Genomic DNA, 26160 nt, shown 5'->3' with positions numbered 1-26160 from the left:
AATTGCACCATTGTGAGTCACTCGAATGGGTGGTGTTGAGGTGGCTCAAAAAACACTTTTTCAAATTTGGAAGTTTATATGGAAAAATGTATGCAGCAACATAAAAAAACAGTGATTTGCAGTTGGACGGCATAATTTCCGACGAATAGCTATGATACTCATTCAGTTCTTGCAGAATTAAATACAGAATGTTATGCTGAAAACCGCGAAAAGATTAGAGTTTATTAGGCAAAGATATTAGCATTTTACTGGAGTGTTGTATGGGTTTCCGAACATTTTTTTTTTGAAAAAAAAAATTTGTTCTGAAAATTTTGTCTTTGGGGGGGTTTTATGTCCAAAACCACCCCCGTGGCTACGCCACTGACTAGCACGGTTAACGCTTGAACTGAAATTTTAGGTTTCGCGAAAAGTTGATTTTTGCATTCATAAAATCAATTCTTAATTGCACCAATTGTCATTTTTTCAAGTGAATTTACATCACAGGTGACCATTATAATGCAATTAAACTAATCCCATTCAATTGGTAGTGGTTTGTACCAAGTAAGCAAATAATTCAAATATTTTACACTTACCCCAGGTATAAAACACTGCGGGGGAAGTGGATAATGTTCCAATTACGTAATTTTTTTCTTCCCTCCAGGGTTTATTTCGATAGCTGTGTATCTTAATATGTTCCTTCTTTGTTATCATTGTGATGCCAGTGGTGATGTTTTACATATGAAAAAAAATGTACAGGAAGTTAAAAATAGCACTGATAGGTAAATATAATGTATAATTCACATTAATTTTTATTCATAACAAGTTTCGCCGTCGGATGCAATTTTTTTTGCGAGCAAATTGGTTAAGGACAATTGCTTAAGAATAGCTGATAGTTTTGAACGTGCTTTGCGCACACACATACATACAAAAACGCACATACAGACATCATCACAATTCGTTAAACTAAGTTGATTAGTTTATAACCCCGTAAGTCCCATTTTCCCTTTAAAAAGTTCATTTTTGGGGTCAACATATAGATTTTACGTACACTTAGTGTTCGAGAAGGCAAAACAAGCCCTCCCCTAGCTATTACGAGAATTTCTTGAGGATCTATTCAGTTAAGGTAATGAAATTATTTCACAAAAGATTTGCCGAACTAAGTGAAAACAACAGATGCCGTTAGTGTATATACGACGATGAATTTGATGAGGGAATGTTCAATCTGTTATGTCTGTTTATCTGTGGTTTTAGCTTATTGTTATCAATTCTGTTATTCTATTTTACATTACGAACAGACATATTATCTTCGTCCATATGTGTGTGTGCGTGTGTGTATGTGTGTGTGTGTTTTTTTTCCTAAGCAATGGAGGGGGAATCTGCTCAACAGACATCCTGGGTTGTCCAGGAAGTGCGGGGTTAGGGATCACCTCCAACAGCAAACGAGGGAGGCAGGACTACATCCCCGACCCGCTAAACCGTTTCCTTTGCCGCCAAGCCCATAGTCCCTTCAGTACAACCAGAAAGTAATGCTTCAAATGGGGGCCAGTGCACAACGCACCCTCGAGATAAGCTGCGTGTCCTTGCAGCACCGAACATCGTGACTCGCTTTTTTAGAAGAACAACATGGTACCGTGCCAGCGCATTGCCGGCTTTCCAGGTGGCCTTACCACGCCCTATGTCCTCGGAAGGTGGGAAGGGTCGACTTCGCGCCTGCTTCCCTCTGCCCGGCGGGTATCAAGAATGATGATGCCGCGTGCGCCCCAAATTGACCTTTTTTTTTAAAAAACTTTATTAATGTGCTTCCCAAATTGACCTCTCTGCGACAGGGTCTATTCGCCAACACATAGAGGGACTTGCCGACGCGATGCTTACGCCTGCCCCAGCCTTGACGAGGACCCCATTCCGTCCTCCGGATCGGATCGGATTACACATCCTCCGAACTAGATTGTCCGGGGTAGTGTCCAGACCACATGTGGCAAGCATGTGGTCACGCATTGCGCGAAAACGTGGGCACACGAACAACACGTGTTCCGCCGTTTCCTCTAAACCTGCGCACACCAAACACTCGGGCGAGGCCGAGCAAGCCGGCTGCGTTACCTGTACTGTGATTTTGCAGCACGCTTAAGCGCCGGGCAAATCGAACCCCCTTGCTGCTGAACCCCCTGCTTGCTGTTCACAGCTTTGCTGGAACAAATCAAACAATTGGGAGGGTTCGTGCAGCATTGTGCCTTATGTCCCTCCAATCCGCAGCGTCGACAGAGATTGCTTCTGTCAGGGCCTTTGCAGTCCCATTGCTTGTGCCCCGGTTCCAGGCACTTGAAGCAAACTTCGGGTTGCTCGTATATGCCCACAGGGCATACCGACCATCCCACCTTGACGCTCCCTAACTTGACTACCTTGGAGGCGTCCGCTGCAGATAGCCGAACCAATGTTACCTGGGTCCCTGTTGGATCTTTCCGCAGCCGAACGGCTGCGGTGGGCGTCTCCACTTCACACTGTCGCCGAAGTGCCGTGACGAGCTCTTCGACTTCGGTGATCTCGTCTAGGTCTTTAACCCTTAGATTCACCTCCGTCGTGAGTGCCCTCACCTTGACCGTCTCGCCTAGGACTTCCTCCGCACCTTCTTGTAGGCGGCGCCTTTTGCGAGACGCTCCGCTTCAGCTCGAGAATCATCTCGCCCATCCGGGTTTGTCTTATTCGACGTACGTCGACGCCGAGTTCACCGAGCTTGACGTAACTCCTCATCGCCTTCAAGACGTCCGAGTTCTTGGCCTCGTCCGCCGTGATGACTAGTGCATCGCCCTGGAGCGATTGACGCCTACCCTAGACTTCTTGCTACCCTCATTCGTCTGGGCCTTCGTTGCGGCCCTTGACGTCTTCGGTTTCCTCTTGTTCTTGACCAGGGTCCAGGAGGCGTCATCCCCCTCTATTTCCCTGGTCTGGGGCGGCTGAGAGCTCTCCTTTCCAGGTCCTTCCTCCCCCGGTTTTGGAGGTACCTGGCCAGGGTTCAGCATGCCAGCCTCACTACCCTTGTTCGGGATAGTAACCCTCCGCGTTTTGGAGCGGCCCCCAGGGAGCTCATCCCCTGGAGACTGTCTCCCCCGTTTTTGTGTCTGCTCCGTTGGAGCAGTCACCCCCGACGTGCCCGCGAATACTTGAGCCTCAGTTTGGGTAGACTTTGGCACCACCGCCTTCGCTGGCACGCCCTCGGTCGATTCGACCTTGCCCGAGTCCGCGAATCCTTGGGCCTCAGTCTGGGTAGACCTCGCCTCCACGGATTTCACGGATTTAGACTTGGCCGCCCCGACCGCCCTCTCCAGCTTGTCGTCCAACATCGACTTTTGAAGTTTTAGCAAGCTACCCTTGAGGTCCTTACTGATATTATGCTTCGATGACGCAAAGTCGATGATGGCGTCCAGCTGTTCCGTCGCCACCTCGAAGGCCGAAAGCCCATCGCGTTTGCGGTTCATCACCTCCACCAGCCATGGACCGTCCATAACCTCTACCGGCGTTTTTTTAGCCGAGATGAAGGTTAAGTGACCCACGCTGGCGCTGCGCACTGAGCTGCCGACTATTGCCTCTGGCCTCCTAGGCGGAGACCTGAACAACCCACCTCTTGCGAAGGGGTTGTCGCCTACACTACTACCACTAATTGAAGAATTGACTTGGTTTTCCTTTTTGGTCCCACGAGTTGCTCGGGAAAAGAGGTCCAGCACGCCAGAGCCCAGCATGACGCGGTAAGGGACAATTACTGTGGAGGGTACCCAGGTACCCCACAAGCTCAGGCCTAGATCATGATTTCACCCTCCTGGCCATGCATCCCCTCGGTACGGGTCGCTTAACGCCTTGGGATTAGGAATTAGGGACGATGGTCCCTTTGGTCGCACCCCCTCACTCTAGCTGATGTCAGAAGGACAACAGTGCCTAGGCTGCACTACCAGCTAAGTACAAAACCTTTAGCTGGCGGTCGATTGTCATCGGAAGACCCGTGGAAGCGTGAGATTGGAACTTGTGAGGACCAGAGCTGTGTAGGTCGCTCCTACCCAGATGTCAACTCACCATTTCGCAGCCCTGTGTTGTGTGTGTTTGAGCTTCTTGTTATCAATTCTGTTATTCTATTAGGGAGCGTCCACAAATTACGTAACGCTTTGAGGGGGGAGCGGGGGTTGGCCAAAGTGTGACGATCTATACAAAATTTTCAGACGTTTCATACAAAAAGTGTGACATAGGGGGGAGGGGGAGTTGAAAATGCCCAATTTTTGCGTTACGTAATTAATGGATCTTCCCTTATGCATTAAGAACAGATACATTATTTTCGTCCTACATATTATATGATGTATGTTCTTATATTGCTACATTGACGGAAATTTTTACACCTTGTATGGAAAGTAAGTTTTTGATAGAATATGTTATGTATACCTTGAACACATATTTTAATTGAAATGACAACCTCAATTACACACCGAATAACCGTATTCTCAAAAAGGCAATAAAAACAATGCTGTGAATGCTCAATGTTACTGATTCCTTTTTACCTGTACCGCATTCCAACAAGCGTAACCAGTGATTTTTTGTTGCTTGCGAATTTCACGTGGTAATGAGAAAACTGAATAAAAAAAACAGTATGCGTACACTGATATGGTGATAGCAATAAACGGTTCCGAAGCGAGTTTTCACTGGGCGGCAGGGCTCTGCTGGTCTATACCCAAACGCATTTTCCCTTCAAAACCAGAAAACTGAGGGCGGATGGTTATTGTTATTACACTTCAGAGCAATACGCATCGCCCCCCAAAGGTACAAGGACACGAACCGACAGCAGAAGAGGCGCTCACTCAGTGGAGCAAATGCATAAATTTATCTGCCCCATGCTCATACTCACCAACCAGTCTCTCGTTGGTGGCACAAAATAAAATGTGTGTAGAGATACATAAACATTTGCAGAAATAAATTATCTTCCAGGGGTTACGAATGTAGTTAGGTAATATTGAAATCACTCCCATGCTTCAGGTGAAAAGGCACCCAAGAGTGTCGTGGCCATTTCAAAGACACCCAGTACACCGATACAAAACCGGGCCAAACTTGATACTGGCATTTTGAGAATGAACTACTGAGCCGAACGAACATCGAGCAACAAGAAGAAGAGGATAAAAGAATCGTTTCCACATTAAAAATAGAGTTGCTCGTCTTTGTCTTTCTTCTATCAAATCTGACGACGATTATGGGACATAACATCGCATATCTAAATTTCTAAACAGCTTTTTCGTTATAATTTCCATTCAAGATGTATCTATGGATAATTTATTCTAATCAATGATTATGCACATCACCCTTACATCAATCTCAATTACATTGTGTTTTTTTTCTAATCTAAATCACAATACTGAAGATCCATCACCGAAAGTCAAATACAGGTTGAATAATTTATGTTGTCTTTCTTTCCAAGCATTCCTTTACTGTAATGAATCTCTACCCTATTTACAATGTTGAAAAACACCCTTCGTGATCAATCCTTCTTTTTGCGTTAGAATGAAACCCTAAATGGCGAAACATTTTCCGACCGCCAGTCCGCATTGAAACGTGTGAAGAGTAGTAAAGGCTAGAATAGAATCTTCGTACGATTGTGGGTGGCATACACCGAAAGTTATGCACCTTCGTCTTTGGCCACTATGGGAACAGAGACACAGTTCACTTCTACTTAACAAAAAGCATCAACGGCATGTGAAGCACCAACGGCATGTAAAATTTTTAGCCTACATTCCCATAGTGAGGTTGTATGAACTTATACAGCATGGTATGCTAGGAATGGGAGATCCTTATAGAATGGCATGGAGTGTGCTAACGAGTGGATCGAGAATAAAAACGTAACCAGCCAAGGGAACGGGATTTCTGTTTCTGTGATTGTTTTTGGTGTTTATTGTCATCTTAATACCGATTTTTAAATTATACATAACATCATTGAATTTGAGACCATTGGAACAGTGCTCGCTATTCGTTCGACACAGCGCAATAAAAGAAACCATTTGAATGCAACTGGTTCAACACCAAGTTTACTCTGTTCTGCTGTCCTGTGCGCAATTGATCTAGAATTTTAGTGCTTGCGTTAGCTATCGTTGCTATATTATTTATCATACCCTTTCTAATCTCGGGGGCTGCTGGGTGACTTTGGTGTAAATATTTTATGAAGAATCCGTTTTTCCTATTTAGCGCTACGATGCGAAAGTATAACTCACAAAGAAGGTCAAATCATGAACCAAGAAACAAGGGGAGCAATTATCTAAATAAAGGGAGCGACAGTCAGTGCGATGAGGGTTGCACATTCGCATCATGAACCTACCAACTAGGTTACTCCCCAGAGAATAGTTCTAGACCGAGCGCGATAAGAACGGTAGATGTTCTGTTTGAAGGAGAGATGTCACATAAATCAAGGGAATCGGTCATGGCCAGACGGATCTATTCAAAAAAAGCCCCAAACTTTCTTCAACCGTATCTCAATTTTCTTTGGCTGTCCTCATGAGACCTTACTGCATTGTTCGTGAGCCGGAAAGGTAAACCTTCTTGCAAGACATTAGGAAACTACACAGTAATTATTCAAAAACACAATGTGAGAGATAAAATTTGCATAGCATACCCACATATACTGAGCGTCAGTAAATCACGTCAAAGCTACAGCTTCTTCAAATTATCACAGTAGCAGGATGTATCACTTCATTATTTACGAATGTCCTCCCATCTGAAGCAATTGTTGTACAACCGCTGGATCCTGACTCACAGCATATTAAAGCAACAACCTTTTTCCTTCTTCACAAAACTTGTGCAAAATTATGCTTGTTTGTTCGAAATATCGTAATAGAATGGTACGCAATGAGCTTATTATGTAATGATTGGGATTACTACCAAATTTAATTACTTTAAAATGGAATATCAATTATCCATTTTCGAAACATGACTGTGACAGGGTGAATAGTTAACCTAGAATTATTTATAATTTCGAAAGATACGCTGAATTATATAACGAGGCGCATTATTCAAAACCCATTATAGTTTTTTTTCGTAAAACTCTTCTTCAATGGTTTATTTACAAATTTTAAATGAATCATATTTTGGTTAAAATAGATTTTTGACGGTGTTTTTGGAAATACCAAACCTGTGGATAAATAGCTTTGTTTCAAGAGTTGATGTAGAAGCACGTAGAAGTATTAATGGCGCTCCATTTCGCAGGAATACTACAATCTAGTTTATCTCTGCCAAGCAGCTAAAGTACCGGTACTAGAATTGTCGAGCTGATTTTGAGAATAAAACTAAACATGCACGACAACATGAAGCAATATACAGCTATATCCGACTTTAGACCATTTGAAATAATAATATCCAATAAATTTCATAAAAATCAACAAGCAATTTGGATTTTTTTTATTTTCTGTTTTTCGGTAGATTTGTCCCTTGAAACGTCTTTCATTTTTCTCATTTTTCAAACTGTCCCTTAAACTCTTTGGGTTGCTTTAAACATGCCCAGAATTAATTATTAACCCGAGCAAAGTTGGTTAACAAAATGTGAGCAAATTTATATTACGCTCTGCTGTTGAGATTATATTGAGAACAAAATTTGATGTCAATTATTATTTAAAAAAAAATGTTATCAAAACATATTTTCAATATGCATTCCTCAGTTATCATATGTCTGTTCACCAGGAGGTGCGGCTCAAACAGCGTCTGTCTGGTACCCAGCGGCTGATCAACGAAATGCTGTATCGCGTCAGCTATACCTAAGGTGGCAGCCCCACCAGCGCGATGTAGGCAACACGACCCCGGTAAGGTAGCTTACTGAAGCTTATCAAATACTACGAAAAATGGAGATAGAAGAAAAAGAGAACGTTATTTTTGGCAACGAAATAAGGACTATGATTGGAAACTCGGTACCTGGAATGTCAGGACCCTAAATGAACCTGGGCGAGTGAGCCTTCTGGCTCGTGAACTGCAGAAGGTTGGAGTGAACGAGGCCGCTATTCAAGAAGTCCGATGGCCTTTATCCGAAGAACGTGAATTCCGAGCCGTGGACCCCACGACCAACACTGCATTCAAGTATAACATCTATCACAGCGGTGGCGGAAAAGCAGAGCATGGAGTTGGTTTTGTAGTGATGAGCAAGTAGATGAAGCGAGTGATGCGGTGGAAACCCTTTAGCGAACGAATCTGTGTGTTGAGGATACGGGACAAATTCTTCAATTACAGCGTTCATAATCAACGTTTACGCACCGACAAACGATAAATCCGACGACGTGAAGGACACGTCTTATGAATGTCTTGATAAAGCCTATGGAGAGTGCCCAAAGCATGACGTGAGAATTGTTATCGGAGACGCTAACGCTCAGGTTGGTAGAGAGGACTTTTTCCGTTCCATAATTGGTAGGTAGAGCCTTCACTCCGCTACCAATGCCAACGGCCTACGGCTAGTAAATTTCGCTGCTGCCAGAGGGATGGCCATCAGTAGCACCTACTTTGCACGAAAGAACATACGAAAGCACACCTGGAGACACCCAAATGGTGAATCTTGCAACCAGATAGACCATGTTCTGGTGGATGGGCGCCATTTCTCGTATGTAATCGATGTGCGGACATTCAGAGGTCCGAACATTGACTCTGATCACTACCTCGTTGTCAGTAAAATTCGATCACGGTTGCCAACTGTATCGAACGAAAGATCACAGCGAACGATGCGTTACAATATCCAGCGATTGTCGGCGGAAGAAGTATCGGCAGAGTACCGCCAGAAGCTCGACGAACGGTTAAGTGCAATCAACGTTAGCGACAACATCAACGATCTATGGGAGTCGATCCATGGAGCGGTGAGCACAACAGCACGAGAAGTGGTAGGCACTGCACAGAGGCGACCCAGGACGGGTTGGTTCGATGTGGAGTGTCAGAGAGTGACAGACGAGAAGAACGTTGCCAGAAGCCGGATGTTGGTGTCGAGTACCCGATCGAATAGAGATCGGTACAAGGAAGCAAGATTAGCCGAAAAACGAACCCACCGCAGGAAGAAGAAAGAATATGAAAAACAAGTGATTAGCGAGGTGCAGGAAAAAATGGAGCAGAACGACATGCGGAGGTTCTATGAGTCTGTCAATGGCGTGCAGAGAAAGACAGCGCCATCTCCCGTCATGTGCAACGACCAACAAGGGAATTTTCTGACAGATAAAACAGAAGTGGCTGCCAGGTGGAAACAACACTTCGAGACTTTGTTGAATAGTGGAAGTGACGGTGCATTATTAGCGACGATGGACAAGCTGTGGAGTCGCCTACACTAGATGAGATTAAAAAGGCTATTAAAGAGCTGAAAAATAATAAGGCTGCTGGGAAAGACCAGCTCACGGCTGAACTTCTCATTCATGGCAGTGAGCAGCTTTATGAAGTTCTGCACCATATTATGTCGGAAAAAAATGGGAGTACGAGGAATTGCCTGCTAGCTGGTTGGACGGCCTCATTTGCCCTCTCTTTAAGAAAGGGCACAGACTGGAGTGCGCCAATTACCGAGGGTTAACCCTCCTTAATTCGGCGTACAAAATTATGTCCCGTATTCTGTTCAACAGATTGAGACCGCTGGAAGAGTCCTTCGTCGGCGAATACCAAGCAGGTTTTCGTGAGGGCCGATCAACGACGGATCAAATGTTTACCCTGAGACAAATCCTCGATAAATTCCGGGAGTACAACTTGCAGACACATCATCTGTTTATTGATTTCAAGGCGGCGTACGATTCAGTGAAATGGAATGAATTATGGCAAATTATGCTTGAACATGGTTTTCCGGCGAAACTGATACGGCTGATTCGTATAACGTTGGATGGATCGAATTCAAGTGTAAGGGTTGCGGATGAAATATCGACGTCATTTGTTACCTTAGATGGATTAAAGCAGGGTGATGCACTCTCGAATCTACTGTTCAATATAGCGCTCGAGGGAGCGATTAGGAGAGCTGGTGTGCAAAAAAAGCGGTACCATTATCACAAAATCGCATATGCTCCTGGGATTTGCGGACGATATCGATATTATCGGAATTGATCGCCGTGGCATGGAAAAGGCTTTTGTGCCTTTTAAGAGGGAGACAGCGAGGATTGGACTCACGATCAATTCCAGTAAAACGAAGTAGGGAAACTGTCCCGATTTCCATCTCACTGTACATATATCCATCTCATCGCTGAACAAAGAAATACGGCACCAAATTCGTCGCTTCTTTTTGTCAACATGCATGCTCACTGCTAAAAAAAATCACAAAAATAATAAACAAACCAAATTTCTTCCCATTGCTTTGTTTTTGATGGAATGGAAATAGGAGCTAAGAGATGAAATGGCGAACCGTTCCCCTATATGGTCGCTGGCAATCAACGTGGGTTCATTAGTGGCGGTGGTAGCGAAATGGTGCTGGATGGTGAAAAGTTTGAAGTGGTAGAAGAATTTGTGTATCTTGGAACATAAGTGACGTGTGATAATGATGTTACCCGCGAGGTGAAAAGGCGTATTGCAGCTACAAATCGGCTTATTACGGACTTCGTAATCAGCTTAAGTCTCGTAGTCTGCAAACGAAAACAAAACTCGCGTTGTATACTACTCGGATTCTTCCGGTGGCTTTATACGGCCATGAAACATGGACGTTAAAGGAGGCTGATCGGAGAGCTTTCGGAGTGTTTGAGCGTAAGGTGCTGCGGACAATACTCGGCGGTAAACAGGAGAACGTTATCTGGCGGCGCCGCATGAATCACGAATTTTATCAGGTGTATAAAGGACTGGATATTATTAAGGTCATTCAACACGGCAGACTACGGTGAGCTGGTCACGTTGTTCGTATGCCGGAAGAACGTCAAGCGAAGATAATATTTAGTAGGGAACCCGGAAGAGGCCGCAGGCTTCGTGGAAGGCCGCGTACACGATGGCTTTTTGCAGTTGAAGAGGACCCGAGGGCGCTCAATATTCAGGGCGAAGAATAAAAGCAACCTGCAAACAAAATATGCTTGTTGTTGTTTCGAATACTCATTTTGATATTAAACGAAGAATTTCACAATTTCAAATTTAGTAATCATGTTGATTTCAATAAAAACAACATTTGTTTTCAGTATGATTATACAGAGTAAAAATATGCTCTAGTTTCTGCTGTGTTAACCGTTAATCCATACAAAACGAGATCAACTGGAGAATCAAATAACTGATATCATGACAGCAAATTTTGATTTCAACTTGATTTCAAACTTTGCTCGGGAATATACTCATATTCAGTAAAAAAAAGCATAAAAAAAAGCTTATTTCATATATCCGACTAATCTCCAGATGTACACAAGTATTCGAAATAGGAGTTTGTTCTGAATTTGAATCAAAACGGTATGTAAAAAAATAAAAAATAAACTTATTCTAGCTCTAAGCGCTTTAATACTGTGACACTTACCTGAACAAAAGCTTCCCGATGTCATATCGTCGTCATCGAAATCATTGGATTCTATTGACTCATGGTCGTAAATATGATTTTTTGCCATGCCATCTGTGAAATTTGAAAGAGAAATAGACAATGTAATGCCTGAATTGTTAGGCCGTACGTCTGTTCCAGGAATAAAAAACCTCAAGTGCTTTAAAACAGTTAACAATAAGGAAATCGTTTAATTTGGGGAGATGGGGTTAAAATGAACAATTTAAATAAACGGATAGGAAACTGATCCGTCGCAAATGTTGGCTTTAGTAGCGATCATTGTCCCATTGTGTGTGTGTGTGTGTGTGTGTGTGTGTGTGTGTGTGTGTGTGTGTGTGTGTGTTTTTCCTAAACAATGGAGGGGGAATCTGCTCAACAGACATCCTGGGTTGTCCAGGAAGTGCGGGGTTAGGGATCACCTCCAACAGCAAACGAGGGAGGCAGGACTACATCCCCGACCCGCTAAACCGTGTCCATTGCCCACAAGCCCATCGTCCCTTCGATACAACCAGAAAGTAATGATTCAAAGGGAGGCCAGTGCACAACGCACCCTCGAGGTTAGCTGCGTGTCCTTGCAGCACCGAACATCGTGACTCGCTTTTTAGAAGAACACCATGGTATCGTGCCAGCGCGTTGCCGGCTTTCCAGATGGCCTTACCACGCCCTATGTCCTCGGAAGGTGGGAAGAGTCGACTTCGCGCCTGCTTCCCTCTGCACGACTGGTATCAAGAATGATGATGCCGCGTGCACTACAAATTGACCTCTCTGCGATAGGGACTTGCCGACGCGGTGTCTACGCCTGTCCCAGCCTTGACGAGGACCCCATTCCGTCCTCGGGATCGCAACCCGCCCGGTTGACCGACGCCGCGGAAGCGACGATACCATGTTGTTCTTCGCGCGGCCACTTTTTCAATAAAAGGATCGAGTTCGACCACAGGGCACCAGTATGACCCATAAAGCCGACTCCGAACCCTTGGACCACCTTTTATTTGCGCCTGAATTAGCCATCATTGAGTCAACTACCACAGCGTTCCATCCAACTTCACCTTTACACATCCTCTGAACTAGTTTGTCCGGAGTAGTGTCCAGACCACATGTGGCAAGCATATGGTCACGTATTGCGCGAAAACGTGGGCACACGAACAACACGTGTTCCGCCGTTTCAGTGTAGTGTTCCAGTTCTTCTTAATGCAATCTGTGCGTATGTCGCAAATTATGGCAAACTGTACGCAAAACTTATGCAAGTTTGCAATAGAATGTTACAATCTCTGGTTGGGTGTATGGATGAAGGCATGGGATAGGGTTGACGGAAGGCCGACCCACTAAACCCACCCTAGTAGTAGAAGGTTACTTGAACTTGAGTTACCCTCTCTTCCAATGCCCCTATCCCCTAGGGACTATCTTACAGTATTACAGGGGATGGACAAAATAATTAGGATAGGCAAATTTTGGGTAAAATTAGATGTGTTGTAACTATCTTAGTTATCATCCGATTTTGACAATTCAGGCATGCCCGAACTAGAAAATTAATGCAGTTTGACGGTATGTCCATGGAACCGACTATGGCCAACGGATTCCGGAGATATTCCGGGTTTTTCGGAGGTAGGTTCAAAACCGTAAACTTGAGGTGGATATTAGGAGAAGTGGTGGTTAAAAATTGAATAACATTAGTAACCACAAATGAAGTAGGGCTCTTGCTGATTAGAACCATATATTGAGATTTGGAATCGGACCAGAATCAAGTGAGATATGGCCATTTCCTTAAAATCGGTTCCGATCGATACTTATCAAAGGGGTCAGGCCACAATTTCATTTGAATCTCGCTTTTGATAGATGGTCCACTATGATTTTATTCTAGAAGGCCTCTAATGTGTCAAGAATGAAAAACCAATTGAATAAACGGATCCTGGAGTCGCTGGGATGTCCCCGGGGAACCTGTGGAAGGGGACATTTTAGTTTTACCACCAAAACCAGTCGTTCGACGGCTCTTTTTTCATGGTTTTCGATCAGGAAGCGAAGTATGAATATAAAATGGTCCATTGTCGACTCTGACCGCTTTCAGGATCTACGGATTGGCCCCGGGGAACCTGTGGAAGGGGACATTTTAGTTTTACCACCAAAACCAGTCATTCGACGGCTCTTTTTTCATGGTTTTCGATCAGGAAGCGAAGTATGAATATAAAATGGTCCATTGGCGAATCTGACCGCTTCCAGGACCAGGAAATCAATTTTTCTGGAATGCGCGTGCGAAATAAGCGACAAAAGAGAACTAACGACAAAGCTTTGTTTTTGTCGGAGATAATAATGACAAAGATTCGAACAATTTTGTCAGCAACAAGAAAGAAGACAATCTTGTTGCTAAATTTTCATCCCGTTATTTTGCATTATTTCTAAAGTTAATTTCAGTTTTATACTATCCTAGTTTCTGCTTTTATGGAAATATTCGAGAATCGAACAATGATTACAAAATAAGCATCGTATTCTCGGAAATAGCGGAGCATGCAAGGCAAATGATTTTTGTCATATTGTGTTCGGGTTCGGATAAAGGTTTGTCGTTAGGTGCGTTTGTCAGTAACAAACTCTGTTGATGACAAAGAGTATATTGTTAGGCGTTGCCCGAATATTGATTCCCTGTCCAGGACCCAAGGATTACCCCCGGGGAACCTGTGGAAGAGAACATATAAATTTTAGCACCAAAACCAGTCATTTGACGGCTCTTTTTTTATGGTTTTCGATCAGGAAGCGAAGTATGAATATAAAATGGTCCATTGACAGCGCTGACCACTTCCAGGATCTACGGATTGGCCCCGGTGAACCTGTTGAAGGGGACATTTTAATTTTCCCACCAAAATCAGTCATTCGACGGCTCTTTATTCATGGTTTTCGATCAGGAAGCGAAGTATTAATATAAAATGGTCCTTTGCGACTCTGACCGCTTTCAGGATCTACGGATTGGCCTCAGGAACCTGTGGAAGGGACATTCTAGTTTTACCACCAAAACCAGTCGTTCGACGGCTCTTTATTCATGGTTTTCGATCAGGAAGCGAAGTAGGAATATAAAATGGTCCATTGACGGATCTGACCGCTTCCAGGACCCAAGGATTACCCCCGGGGAACCTGTGGAAGGGAACATATAAGTTTTAGCACCAAAACCAGTCATTTGACGGCTCTTTTTTCATGGTTTTCGATCAGGAAGCGAAGTATGAATATAAAATGGTCCATTGACAGGTCTGACCGCTTCCAGGATCTACGGATTTGCCCTGGTGAACCTGTTGAAGGGGACATTTTAATTTTACCACCAAAACCAGTCATTCGACGGCTCTTTATTCATAGTTTTCTATCAGGAAGCGAAGTATGAATATAAAATGGTCCATTGACGGATCTGACCGATTCCAGGACCCAAGGATTACCCCCGGGGAACCTGTGGAAGGGAACATATAAGTTTTAGCACCAAAACCAGTCATTTGACGGCTCTTTTTTCATGGTTTTCGATCAGTATAAATATAAAAGATCAAAGTATAAATATAGAAGGACCATTGACAGCTTTGACCGCTTCCTGGACCTACTGGTTGCCCCCGAGGAACCTATGGAAGGGGACATTTTAGTTTTTACACCAAAATTAATCATTCGACAGCTCTTCTTTAATATAAGCAAAGTATGAATATAAAATTGACCATTGATGACTCTGACCGCTCTCAGGACCTACAGATTCCCCCCGGAAAACCAGTGGAAAGGAACATTTAAGTTGCAGCACCAAAACCAATAACTCGATGGCTTTTTTCGTGATTTTTGATCAGAAAGCGAAGTTTGAGTATAAATTGGACCATTAATGAATCTGACCGCTTTAATGACTTACGGATTGCCCCCGGGGAACTGTGGAAGGGGACATTTTAGTTTTAGCACAAAAATCACCTACGGATAGCTCACGGGGAACCTGCCTACTTCATACTTCGCTTCCTGATCCAAAGCCATGAAAACAGAGCCGTTGAATGACTAGTTTTGGTGCTGAAACTAAAATGTCCCCTTCCACAGATTTCCTGGGCCAATCTGTAGGTCTAGAAAGCGGTCAGAGCCCTCAAAGGTCCCTTTTACATTCATTTCTCGATTACTAATCGAAACCACTAGAAAAGAGCCGTCGAATGACTGGTTTTGATGCTTAAAATAAAATGTCCCCTTACACAGCTTCTCCAGGAGCAATCCGTGGGTCTTGAATTCATACTTCACTTCCTGATCAAAAATCGAATGACTGGTTTTAGTGCTAAAACTAAAATGTCCTCATACACAGGTTCCTCGGGGGCAATCAGTAGGTCCTGGAAGCGGTCAGAGCCGTAAATGGTCATTTTTAATTCATATTTCGCTTCCTGGTCGAAATCCATGAAAAAAGAGCATTCGAATGACTGGGTTTGATGCTAAAACTAAAATGTCCCCTTCCACAGGTTCCCCGGGGCCAATCCGTAGATCCTGGAAGCGGTCAGAGCCGTCAATGGACCATTTTATATTCATACTTCGCTTCCTGATCGAAAACCATGAAAAAAGAGCCTTCGAATAACTGGTTTTGGTGCTAAAACTAAAATGTCCCCTTCCACAGGTTCCCCGGGTCAATCCGTAGGTCTTGAAAGCGTTCAGAGCCGTCAATGGATTATTTTATATTCATGCTTCGCTTCCTGATCGAAAACCATGAAAAAGAGCCGTCGAAGGACTGGTTTTGGTGGTAAAACTAAAATGTCCCCTTCCACAGGTTCCCCGGGGCCAATCCGTAGGTCCTGGAAGCGGTCAGAACCGTCAATTGACCATTTTATATTCATACTTCGCTTCCTGATCGCAAACCATGAAAAAAGAACCGTCGAATGACTGGTTTTGGTGGTAAAACAAAAATGTCCCCTTCCACAGATTCCCCGGGTCCAATCCGTAGATCCTTGAAGCGGTCAGAGCCGTCAATGGATCATTTTATATTCATACTTGGCTTCCTGATCGAAAACCATGAAAAAAGAACCGTCGAATGACTGGCTTTGGTGGTAAAACTAAAATGTCCCCTTCCACAGGTTCCCCGGGACCCATCCAAAGGTCTTGAAAGCGTTCAGGGCTGTCAATGGAATATTTTATATTCATGCTTCGCTTCCTGATCGAAAACCATGAAAAAAGAGCCTTCGAATGACTGGTTTTGGTGCTAAAACTAAAATGTCCCCTTCCACAGGTTCCCCGGGGCCAATCCGTAGGTCCTGGAAGCGGTCAGAGCTGTCAATGGACCATTTTATATTCATACTTCGCTTCCTGATCGAAAACCATGAAAAAAGAGCCGTCGAACGACTGGTTTTGGTGGTAAAACTAAAATGTCCCCTTCCACAGGTTCCCCGGGGCCAATCCGTAGGTCCTGGAAGCGCTCAGAATCGTAAATTGACCATTTTATATTCATACTTTGCTTCCTGATCGAAAACCATGAAAAAAGAGCCGTCGAATGACTGATTTTGGTGCAAAAATTTAAATGTCCCCATTCACAGGTTCCCCGGGGACATCCCAGCGACTCCAGGATCCGTTTATTCAATTGGTTTTTCATTCTTGACACATTAGAGGCCTTCTAGAATAAAATCATAGTGGACCATCTATCAAAAAGCGAGATTCAAAAGAAGTTGTGGCCTGTCTCCTTTGATAAGTATCGATAGGAACCGATTTTAAAGAAATGGCCATATCTCACTTGATTCTGGTCCGATTCGAAATCTCAATATATGGTTCCAATCAGCAAGAGCCCTACTTCATTTGTGGTTACTAATATTATTCAATTTTATACCACAACTTCTCCTAATATCCACCTCAAATTTACGGTTTTGAACCTACCTCCGAAAAACCCGGAATATCTCCGGAATCCGTTGGCCATAGTCGGTTCCATGGACATACCGTCAAACTGCATTAATTTTCTAGTTCAGGCATGCCTGAATTGTCAAAATCGGATGATAACTAAGGTAGTTACAACACTTCTAATTTTACCCAAAATTTGCCTATCCTAATTATTTTGTCCATCCCCTGTACTTCTGGAGGATAGGCAGTACTAAACGTACTCCTCACAAAATGACACATAACGTACACAAGTGCACACGTATGCGCCTCAACTCTCCATGTACTCCCCATGCAACACCTGTGCGAAAAGACACTGGCACCACATGTGCCCCAACACTCACCCACCTTACTCGCAACATCACCAACAAGTAAAGGCCAAGTACCTTGCAGGAGGTTTCCCGAGTTGGCTTCTCACGATCCAATTGATCCTCAATCAGTATGCTAATCATCCGTCCTGCACCGGAGTGATACCAGTCACCAGTGACGGAAAAGGTAAAAAAAATGTCGTGGGATTGCAATTACTAATTTGCTAATAACTTTTCTCAGAAGATATTAACAATTCGGATTTTTAGATTAAAATTTAATGCTTAAAAAATCCTAGAACTTTGTCGAACAGATCATGAGAGCGAAATTAAAAAAAGTCACGGAAGGTCATGACATTAATGTCATTTGACGCTAATTCGGCTCTCACGCCTCTCACCTATTAGAAAAAGTTATAGGGTTCTTTGAGGGCTACATGTTTATATAAACATAATTGTAAATAATGTTGTAAATAATAAAATTGTAAATAATGAAACCTCACTCACTAAATAATGAAACCTCACTCATTCCGTCACTGACGTGACGCGTATGCAGCGTTTTTGGTAGGCCTAAATTACACTCTTTTCTTACTCGTGAAGCGAGTATTTCCACCACTGCTGACGACACGTACCATGCAAGGCTTAATTGTGTGCTCGCTCATACATTCGATCTCTCACTCTGTGGGGTTATTGCTTGTAATACCCCCAGCTCCCGATCGCCTGTACCACTTGTGCACCACACTCCTGACATTCAGTCACTCGCTCCATGAAGGTTTTACTTGTAATACTCCCATCTCCTTTATGTCTTTACTTTGTCGACCTCCTGTGCATCAATTTGGGCGTGGAACACCGGGCACACCACTAGTCTTTAATCAGTGTTGTTGTCACCCCGTCTTGCAACTGAGAGGCACCATTTGTCCTACATGTCTCCAATTTTTGAGGTGCCGTAGAAGCCACTTTCGTGTCCCCTAATTCTGAGGTGCCTGCCAGGCCTAGCGTGACTTCACTCATTCTATCACTACCAACCATGCGTACCATGCGAGGCTTTCTCACCTTTCGCTTGCACCACATGTGCACCACTTGGGGTGTGCGGTTGAATCTATCTGAATCTATCTCCCTAAAATGCAATTTTGACTTCTTTTATCTGCATTTCTTGTTACATTTTATAATACACGAGAAAGGCACCATCACTGCTAGATGGATTTTTCTGGATAATATTGTAATCTGATACATGTGCTCCTTTTTAATAAGCGTTAGCCCGGAATGTGATTCCTTTTTGCCTTTCTCGTATACTAAGTATACGTAAAGGCTATATAATCGCTCCAAAAACAAACATTCTATAGAAGGCCCGGCGACCTGTTATATACCGATTGAATCAGTTCGACGAATTGAGGTGATGTCTGTGTGTGTGTATGTCTGTGCGCACCCACCCAAAAAATGTGACAAAAGTGTCACTCATTTTTCAGACACTTATCTATTACCGATTTGCTAGCAAAAATTGGCCAGATCGGACTATGGGCTCAGAAGTTATGGCCAAAATACTATTTTTATAGCTCACGAGAAAGGCTAAATCACCGCTAGGTGGATTTATCTGGGTTTTCTAAAGTAGGATTTTGCCTGGAATAAATAAACTGTTGATGCCGATTCAGAGGCATCAGGGACTATATCAAGGGCTTGACTATCCCTTCCCAGGCCATCTGCGAGTTGTGGTGTTTGTCTAGGATGTGGTGGGGTTTGACAGTGAGCTCTGTTAAACTACTATAAAAAACTGCATGTATCCGCAAGCAGGCTCCGCCAAAGCGACCGTGTGCCACTCAAAGCGCACAAGCTCAAGTCCTGGTGTGAGGTGAGACACTAAACAGACCTGGCACGACGGCCCTCCGACGAGACAGAATGTTTGCACAGGCCCAGTAAGCCGTCTTTAAAAGCAACCATATCGAACGAGAAGATAATAAATAATAAAGGATCACTTTGAAGATTGAAACATGGAACTGCAAGTCGCTAGGTTTCGCAGGTTGCAACAGGATAATATACGATGAATTACATGCTCGCAACTTCGACGTCAAAGCACTGCAGGAAATCTGTTGGACGGGACAGAAAGTGTGGAAAAGCGGGCATCGAGCGGCTATTTTCCACCAAAGTTGTGGCACCACCAATGAGCTGGGAATTGGCTTCATACTGTTGGGCAAGATGCGCCAACGTGTGATTGGCAGCCAATCAACACAAGGATGTGCAAGCTGAGGATAAAAGGCCGTTTCTTCAACAACACGCAAAAAAAAGTTCATGAATTCGTGAACTAACCAGTTCACGGAGTATTTTTTCGTGAACAACAGTCACGAATTCGGGAACACAGTCACGTTTTCTGAATCGTACTGGAAAACGTGACTGGTGTTCCCGAATCCATGAATTGAATCACGGTGTATTTTTGCTGGTTCACGAGAACACTTTTTTTTGCGTGTATACACGCAAAACAAAGCGTTCCTTAATTCGTGAACCAGTAAAAATACACCGTGATTTAATTCATGAATTCGGAAGCTACGTTTTCCAGAACGTTCCAGAAAATGTGACTGTCCGCACTTACCACAGTACGAATATTGAGTCCGACCACTACCCGAGCAGCACACATGTCACAAAAGAGTTACAGTGACTCATTTATGACTAAATCTGGTCATAATCAAGTTGCTGCAACCAAAAGTGACCGAATTGTGCTGCTAGGGTACCTCGTTGTAGTATTCTCAATCCAGTTGAAAACCGGAATTGGGGGATAGCGAAGTTGGATTTTTCTCACAATCCGTACGTTAAACCTAACTTCGGAAGTGGTGCGCTGTTTTCATATCGCGAAGCGCTATTCAGCGCACCACTTCCGAAGTTAGGTTTTACGCACGGATTGTGAGAAAAATCCAACTTCGCTAGCCCCCAATTTCGGGTTTCAACTGGATTGAGTATATATCTGCAGTCAAAACTCGTGTACAACACGCGTCGGAGTCGTTCGCGCGGCTAAACATTGGGCGGCTACAAGACGGTAGACTAGCCCAAGACTACGGGCAGCAGCTGGAAATGGTACTCCCAACGGAAGAACAGCTAGGCGCAGTTTCTCTGATTCTGAATGTTACTCATGTTATTATGTTGGCAAATTTCATTTTTTTTCAATCCTGCAAGTGACCTCACGGGAATGTTCGTATCCAAAACTTTTAAATTCTATAGCCATGCTTCCCACAGAGTATAGACAAGTCTGCGTCTTGTTGAAGTGATTTTACGCTGTTTCTGAAACAAATCTAATATATTTTAATTCTTGTGCAGCGAGGCGGCAATGTCCCAGTGGGGATGTATTGCCAATAAGAAGAAGAAGAAACATACAAAAACGCATACACAGCCATCATCTCAATTAGTTAAACTGAGTCGATTAGTTTATAACGTTGCAGGCCCCTAGGTCCTCCTAGAAAAATTTGATCTTTGGAGCGAACATATAGATGTTACGTACTCTAAGTTTTCGAGAAGGAAAAAACGGTCTTCCCCTAGCCATTCCAATATTCCGTTAATCCAATGAAATTATTGAACATAAGATACTTAGAGCTGCATTGACCGTTTCGATTTCAATTAGGTATATGTCACGCTGTGTTGAGCTTAATCTGCGAATTAAAAAAACACATAAATAAAGATTTAAAAAATATATATGTCACTACTCTTCACAATTGAAGGTCAAGGTAACTTGGGTTTTCCACTTACCTCATTTCTTTGGGGTAAGGTGAAAAAAAACTCACAAAATGGACTGGACTGGAACCCATAGTGATTGATTGCATTGAAATCATTTAAACTGGTTTTACACTAATTCAAACATGAATATCGATTTTTCCTATTCCACTTCCCCCAGTGTACCCTTTCTCCAGTGTAGGAAAGTATGTTCCGTTTAATATGAACAAGGAAAATAATCAGAAAAATATATTAAGCTCTTTTAGTGGAATATATTCAACCGTCTAAGACGAGTTAAGTACTCTCCATTTAATTCCACCAATTATTTTCGATATCTTTGCAGATACGTATTTCGACCACAACTGTGTGGTCGAAATACGTACTCTCCATTTAATTCTACCAATTATTTTCGATATCTTTGCAAATACGTATTTCGACCACAGCTGTGTGGTCGAAATACGTATCTGCAAATACATCGAAAATAATTGGTGGAATTAAATGGAGAGTACTTAACTCGTCTTAGACGGTTGAAGAAAAATAATAACAATCATGCTATTTTTCCATGAACAAATGGTCCATAAATGTTTGGAAAATGATCCATTAAAAACAATATTTTGGTTGATAAAAATTCAAATCTGCGATATGATCCATAATGTTGCTCATTTGATCCATAATTTTAATCAAATGATCCATAATTTCTGTGATCCATATATTTTTTTAAAATCTGTGGAAGAGCGTTCATCAATAAATCCCGCCTGGAATTCGTAGATTGGACACTAGTGATACTCATGTTTTACTTTTGAGATCCTTATCTAGAATGCTATCAGAAATCAAGAAGGGGAGTGGTCCTTGATTCCAGTCTCAAACAAAAATAACAAAAGCATGAGGATTACTACTCCTGGCCACGCCCATCTTCACCGTAACTAGGGAGAGGAAGGAAGTGTTGATGTAGTACTTACTTAACGAGAGGCCACCGACTTAGCGACACCCTCATAAGTACCACGGAGTTGGATAATGAGGAAGGTAATCGTTGGGTCAGGATTTGTCTGTAGCTGGCAATGTAACCGTGGTAAATCTTCCCCCGTAACACACCACGCAAAGGTGTCTACCCAGAATTACGGGTCTGGTGAAGAACAGGATGGGCACTACACAGTAAGTCACTACGATACACAATTATTTGAAATTATCAACATTTTCATGTGTCTGAAAGCCGAAAATCCTGAAAATTAGCAACTAATCCAGTCGAAATCCCCAAAATTCTCATAGAACTTTCGTGCGTTATTAGCGCGGTACAGTTACTCCGTCTCTTCAGGGTCACGATATTCTTGCTGGCGCTTTTTCCTCCGTTTTGTCTGTTCCGCGCCCGTTTGTATCGTGCCTCATTCGCCCTCGTGCGGTGTTGCAGCAATCGCGCCCATGCTACATTCTTCTTCTCAACTAACTGCTCACATTCGCCGTCATACCAGTCGTTTCTCTGATCCGGGAGCACCGTGCCTAGTGCAGCGGTTGCGGTGCTTCCTATGGCGGATCCAATACCTCTCCAGCCATCTTCAAGAGACGCTGCGCCTAGTTGCTTTTCCGTTGGGAGTGTCACTTCCAGCTGCTGCGCGTAGTCTTGGGCTAGTCTACCGTCTTGAAGCCGCCCAATGTTTAGCCGCGGCGGACGAATCCGACGCGTGTTGTACACCGTCAAGAGTTTTGAGCGCAGGCATACATTAACGAGGTAGTGGTCGGATTCCATATTCGCACTGCGGTAAGCGCGGACGTTCGTGATGTCGGAGAACAATTTACCGTCGGTTAGAACGTGGTCGATTTGGCTTTCAGTTACTTGATTAGGTGATTTCCATGTGGCCTTGTGGATAATCTTTCGGGGGAAGAAAGTGCTGCTATAAAGCCTATGAAAAGGCTTGGAATTCTACTTTCAAGATGCTCGCAAGTCTCCTTTCAAGAAGCTCGGAAGCCTCCTTTCAAGGGGCTTGGATGCCTTCCTATATAAAAAGCTTGGAAATCTTCTTGAAGGAGACTCGGAAGCCTCCAAAAGTCCTCAGAGTCTTGTAGGAAGTTTGATGTATAAACTTGTATAAGTTTTAATTGGACAGTTCCACGGAATAACGAAAATTTCAGACAACTTTTTGGAGAGCTATATATCTCGTTAGTCCGTTTTTAATGTATCTTATGAGTTACGCTTGTTTTCATTTACATCGAAAAAAAATAGAGGGCACCTCAATAAATAAATAAGTTCGAAGGGGTACTTCCTTGGGTACTTCTTAAGAAAAAGGTTGAGAGCCGCTGGTCTACAACATTCCACCCCGATTTCACCTAATTCTGTTCAGTCAGTTTCGTTGTGTTTAGAATTTTGCTAACTCTCATATAGTCTATATTGGTAGTGATAGGATCGTAACTAGCATTACAGCGAGAAGCATCTTTGTGAGGGAGGAACTGATAGCGTTTTGAGTATGCTTATGTGGTATGCTGCTAGCTAACCTTGTACCGAAAATAACAAGCACAGGACACAGCGGTAACAATACAACAAAGGAGCAACACGTGTTTTTGCTTCAATCATTGTACACTTAATCAACGCAAAACGAAGATACACATTGGTAGCCATTCTTCTTACTCCTATGTCTACGAATTATCTATATTAATGTGTTTTTTTTTTGTGATCCATAAATTTGGCCAAATGATCCATAAATTCGGCCATATGATCCACAGATTTAAAAAAAATGTGAATCAATTAATATAGTTTTTTGGTCTTCTTTCCAAGCGTTTTGGTTCATACTACTAATATTATGGATCATATGAATAAAATTATTGATCATCATCATGGATCATCATCACGATAAAAAATTGCGTAAATTTTAATTTTTATGGATCAACATATAGTTTTTTTATGGATCATTTTCCAAAGATTTATGGATCATTTGTCATACGTTCATGGGAAAATAGCAGGAATGAACACTTTTTCCTATTAATTACTAAATTTTAGCGCAGTTTTGGATCTTAATTATTCTTTATGGATACTCCTGATTCAGGGTAGCGTTTTATTAAACAATCAGATGTTATTTACGGATCGTTTTTAATTTTTTTATGGATCGTTTTTGCACGTTTAACGGTCATACTAAGAGTTGCCAAATCAAACTGACAATTCCGGGCAAGGCCGGGTACATACAGCAAATTTATCATATTAACGCCCTTTTTTCGTCATTGCAAGCCGTTTCTGAATAAACGTACAAGCCGTGCTGACAAAATATGTCTTTTCTACTAGTTTCACAAATATCATTTTCACAAAAGTATGAAGGTTGCGTCCTTTAAAAATACGTTTTACAGTCTCGAATGTCGTGTAGAAAAATTTCTAAGAGCTAAAATAAATTGATATTCATGATATTGGTAACCAAATAATTCAATATTCTATCCACCTTCCAGAATATTGAAAAAGTTGCAAGAATTCTATAGATCATTCAATGTTCTTAGTCCTGGATAACAAAGATGCAGGCACATCCATTATGAGTCTCTTGAGAAAAATCAGTTCAATGGATTTGGCAATCAGACGACCGTAACATATCTCAGATTGATAATTACGGAAGGGCACTTCTTCAAAATTAGATTCACCACACCTTATTGGAATCTTTTTATCCTGCTAAGCTGGAATGCTAGCAAATCTACATTTTCAATCCGTGCCCCCAGGGCGGCATGGAGTTGTGGCGAGAATCGTCTTTTTGCACACGAATGATTCGAGGTACGTCTCGATTTGTTTGGGGACTGAAATCGTCATTTTTTATTCATACATATTCGTAGGATGTTTCCGAGGAAGTCAAAGGACGAGGGTGCAATGTTTGTTCTTGAAAAGCTCAAATGCTTGCCTATGCTGCCGAAACAATTCCAGGTACATTCCCAATAGCAATGAAGGGGCGAATAAAGCAAAATAAAAAGCAATTTGATTTCTATGAGAAACAGAAAATCTAGCGCAATGTACAGAAGCTTAGGAATGCTCTTGTTAGAGCTAGCTCCTTGCTTCAAGAAAAGGAATGCAGTCCAAGATTTGGTTTTTCCAATTTACATAGCAGCGCAGGTGTATGATATTCTTGAGCAATTCGGGACTGAAGCACCTACAATGCAACTCAAATATGAGCTCCATTTTATTTGTGTGCGGGAATAAACAGGCTGCATTTTTAATCCAAACTTATACATCAGTGATGTTCAAGCTTCTTTCCTTTCTCGTATACAAAGTTGCACCGAAAGGCTATCATTTCCCCTAAAAAGCGTCTTTAGACAACTTTTGATATTTTTCTCGGTGTTCAACAGCAGGCTGAATTATAGGCAGTAAAATAAAATTTCCATAATAAATAAGAAATTTTCCATAAAAATTAGGAAATTATCAATAAAGAAATAAGGGTTAATAAGGGTTAATAATAAATAAATACAAAATTTCCCATAATAATGCAAAAGTTCCATGAAGAATAAAGAATTCTCCATAAAACAAATATAAATTAACACTTGTAAAAGCAAAAAATGCAATTATAAAAGAAAGCGATGCTCAAATCAACGGGGCTCAAAATTGTTCAAATTAAAAACGGTCGTATTACTGGGGGCCACGGTATTGCTAATATTGATTTATTAAGGAATTTTTTTTTTCTATGGAAAATGTCGATTTCCTTAATGAAAGTTCTTCTTTTATATTGCAATTTTTGCCTTTAAAAATGCAAATTAATTTTTGTTTTGTGAAGAATTCTTAATTGTTTATGAAACTTTTGCATTCCTTAGGGATATTTTGTACTTATTTTTTTATTATATCCTGATTTATTTATTGATGATTTTCAAATTGAATTTTTTGAAACAATTTCAATTTTTTTAAGGGCAAATGAGTCAAAATTATAGCCGTTCAACATCAGTTTTATTTAATAGTAATGAAAG

The 26160-nt window shown here is 42.4% G+C and overlaps 1 protein-coding gene across 2 annotated transcripts in view; it reads right to left on the bottom strand.

The window, feature by feature from the left end:
* LOC134227547 (zinc finger protein 423 homolog) overlaps positions 1-26160 on the bottom strand; it is a 270345-nt gene that overhangs the window by 120462 nt on the left and 123723 nt on the right. For both annotated transcript variants that reach the window (XM_062709120.1, XM_062709118.1), the window contains one exon: positions 11411-11503. In XM_062709120.1, the coding sequence (XP_062565104.1) occupies positions 11411-11503 (93 nt within the window). The remainder of the gene's footprint in view (positions 1-11410; positions 11504-26160) is intronic.

Source organism: Armigeres subalbatus, chromosome 3 (genome assembly GCF_024139115.2).
Source record: "Armigeres subalbatus isolate Guangzhou_Male chromosome 3, GZ_Asu_2, whole genome shotgun sequence".
Taxonomy (NCBI): Eukaryota; Metazoa; Arthropoda; class Insecta; order Diptera; family Culicidae; genus Armigeres; species Armigeres subalbatus.
The sequence above is the reverse complement of the archived record's forward strand: the minus strand, read 5'-3'. Positions and strand labels throughout refer to the sequence as shown.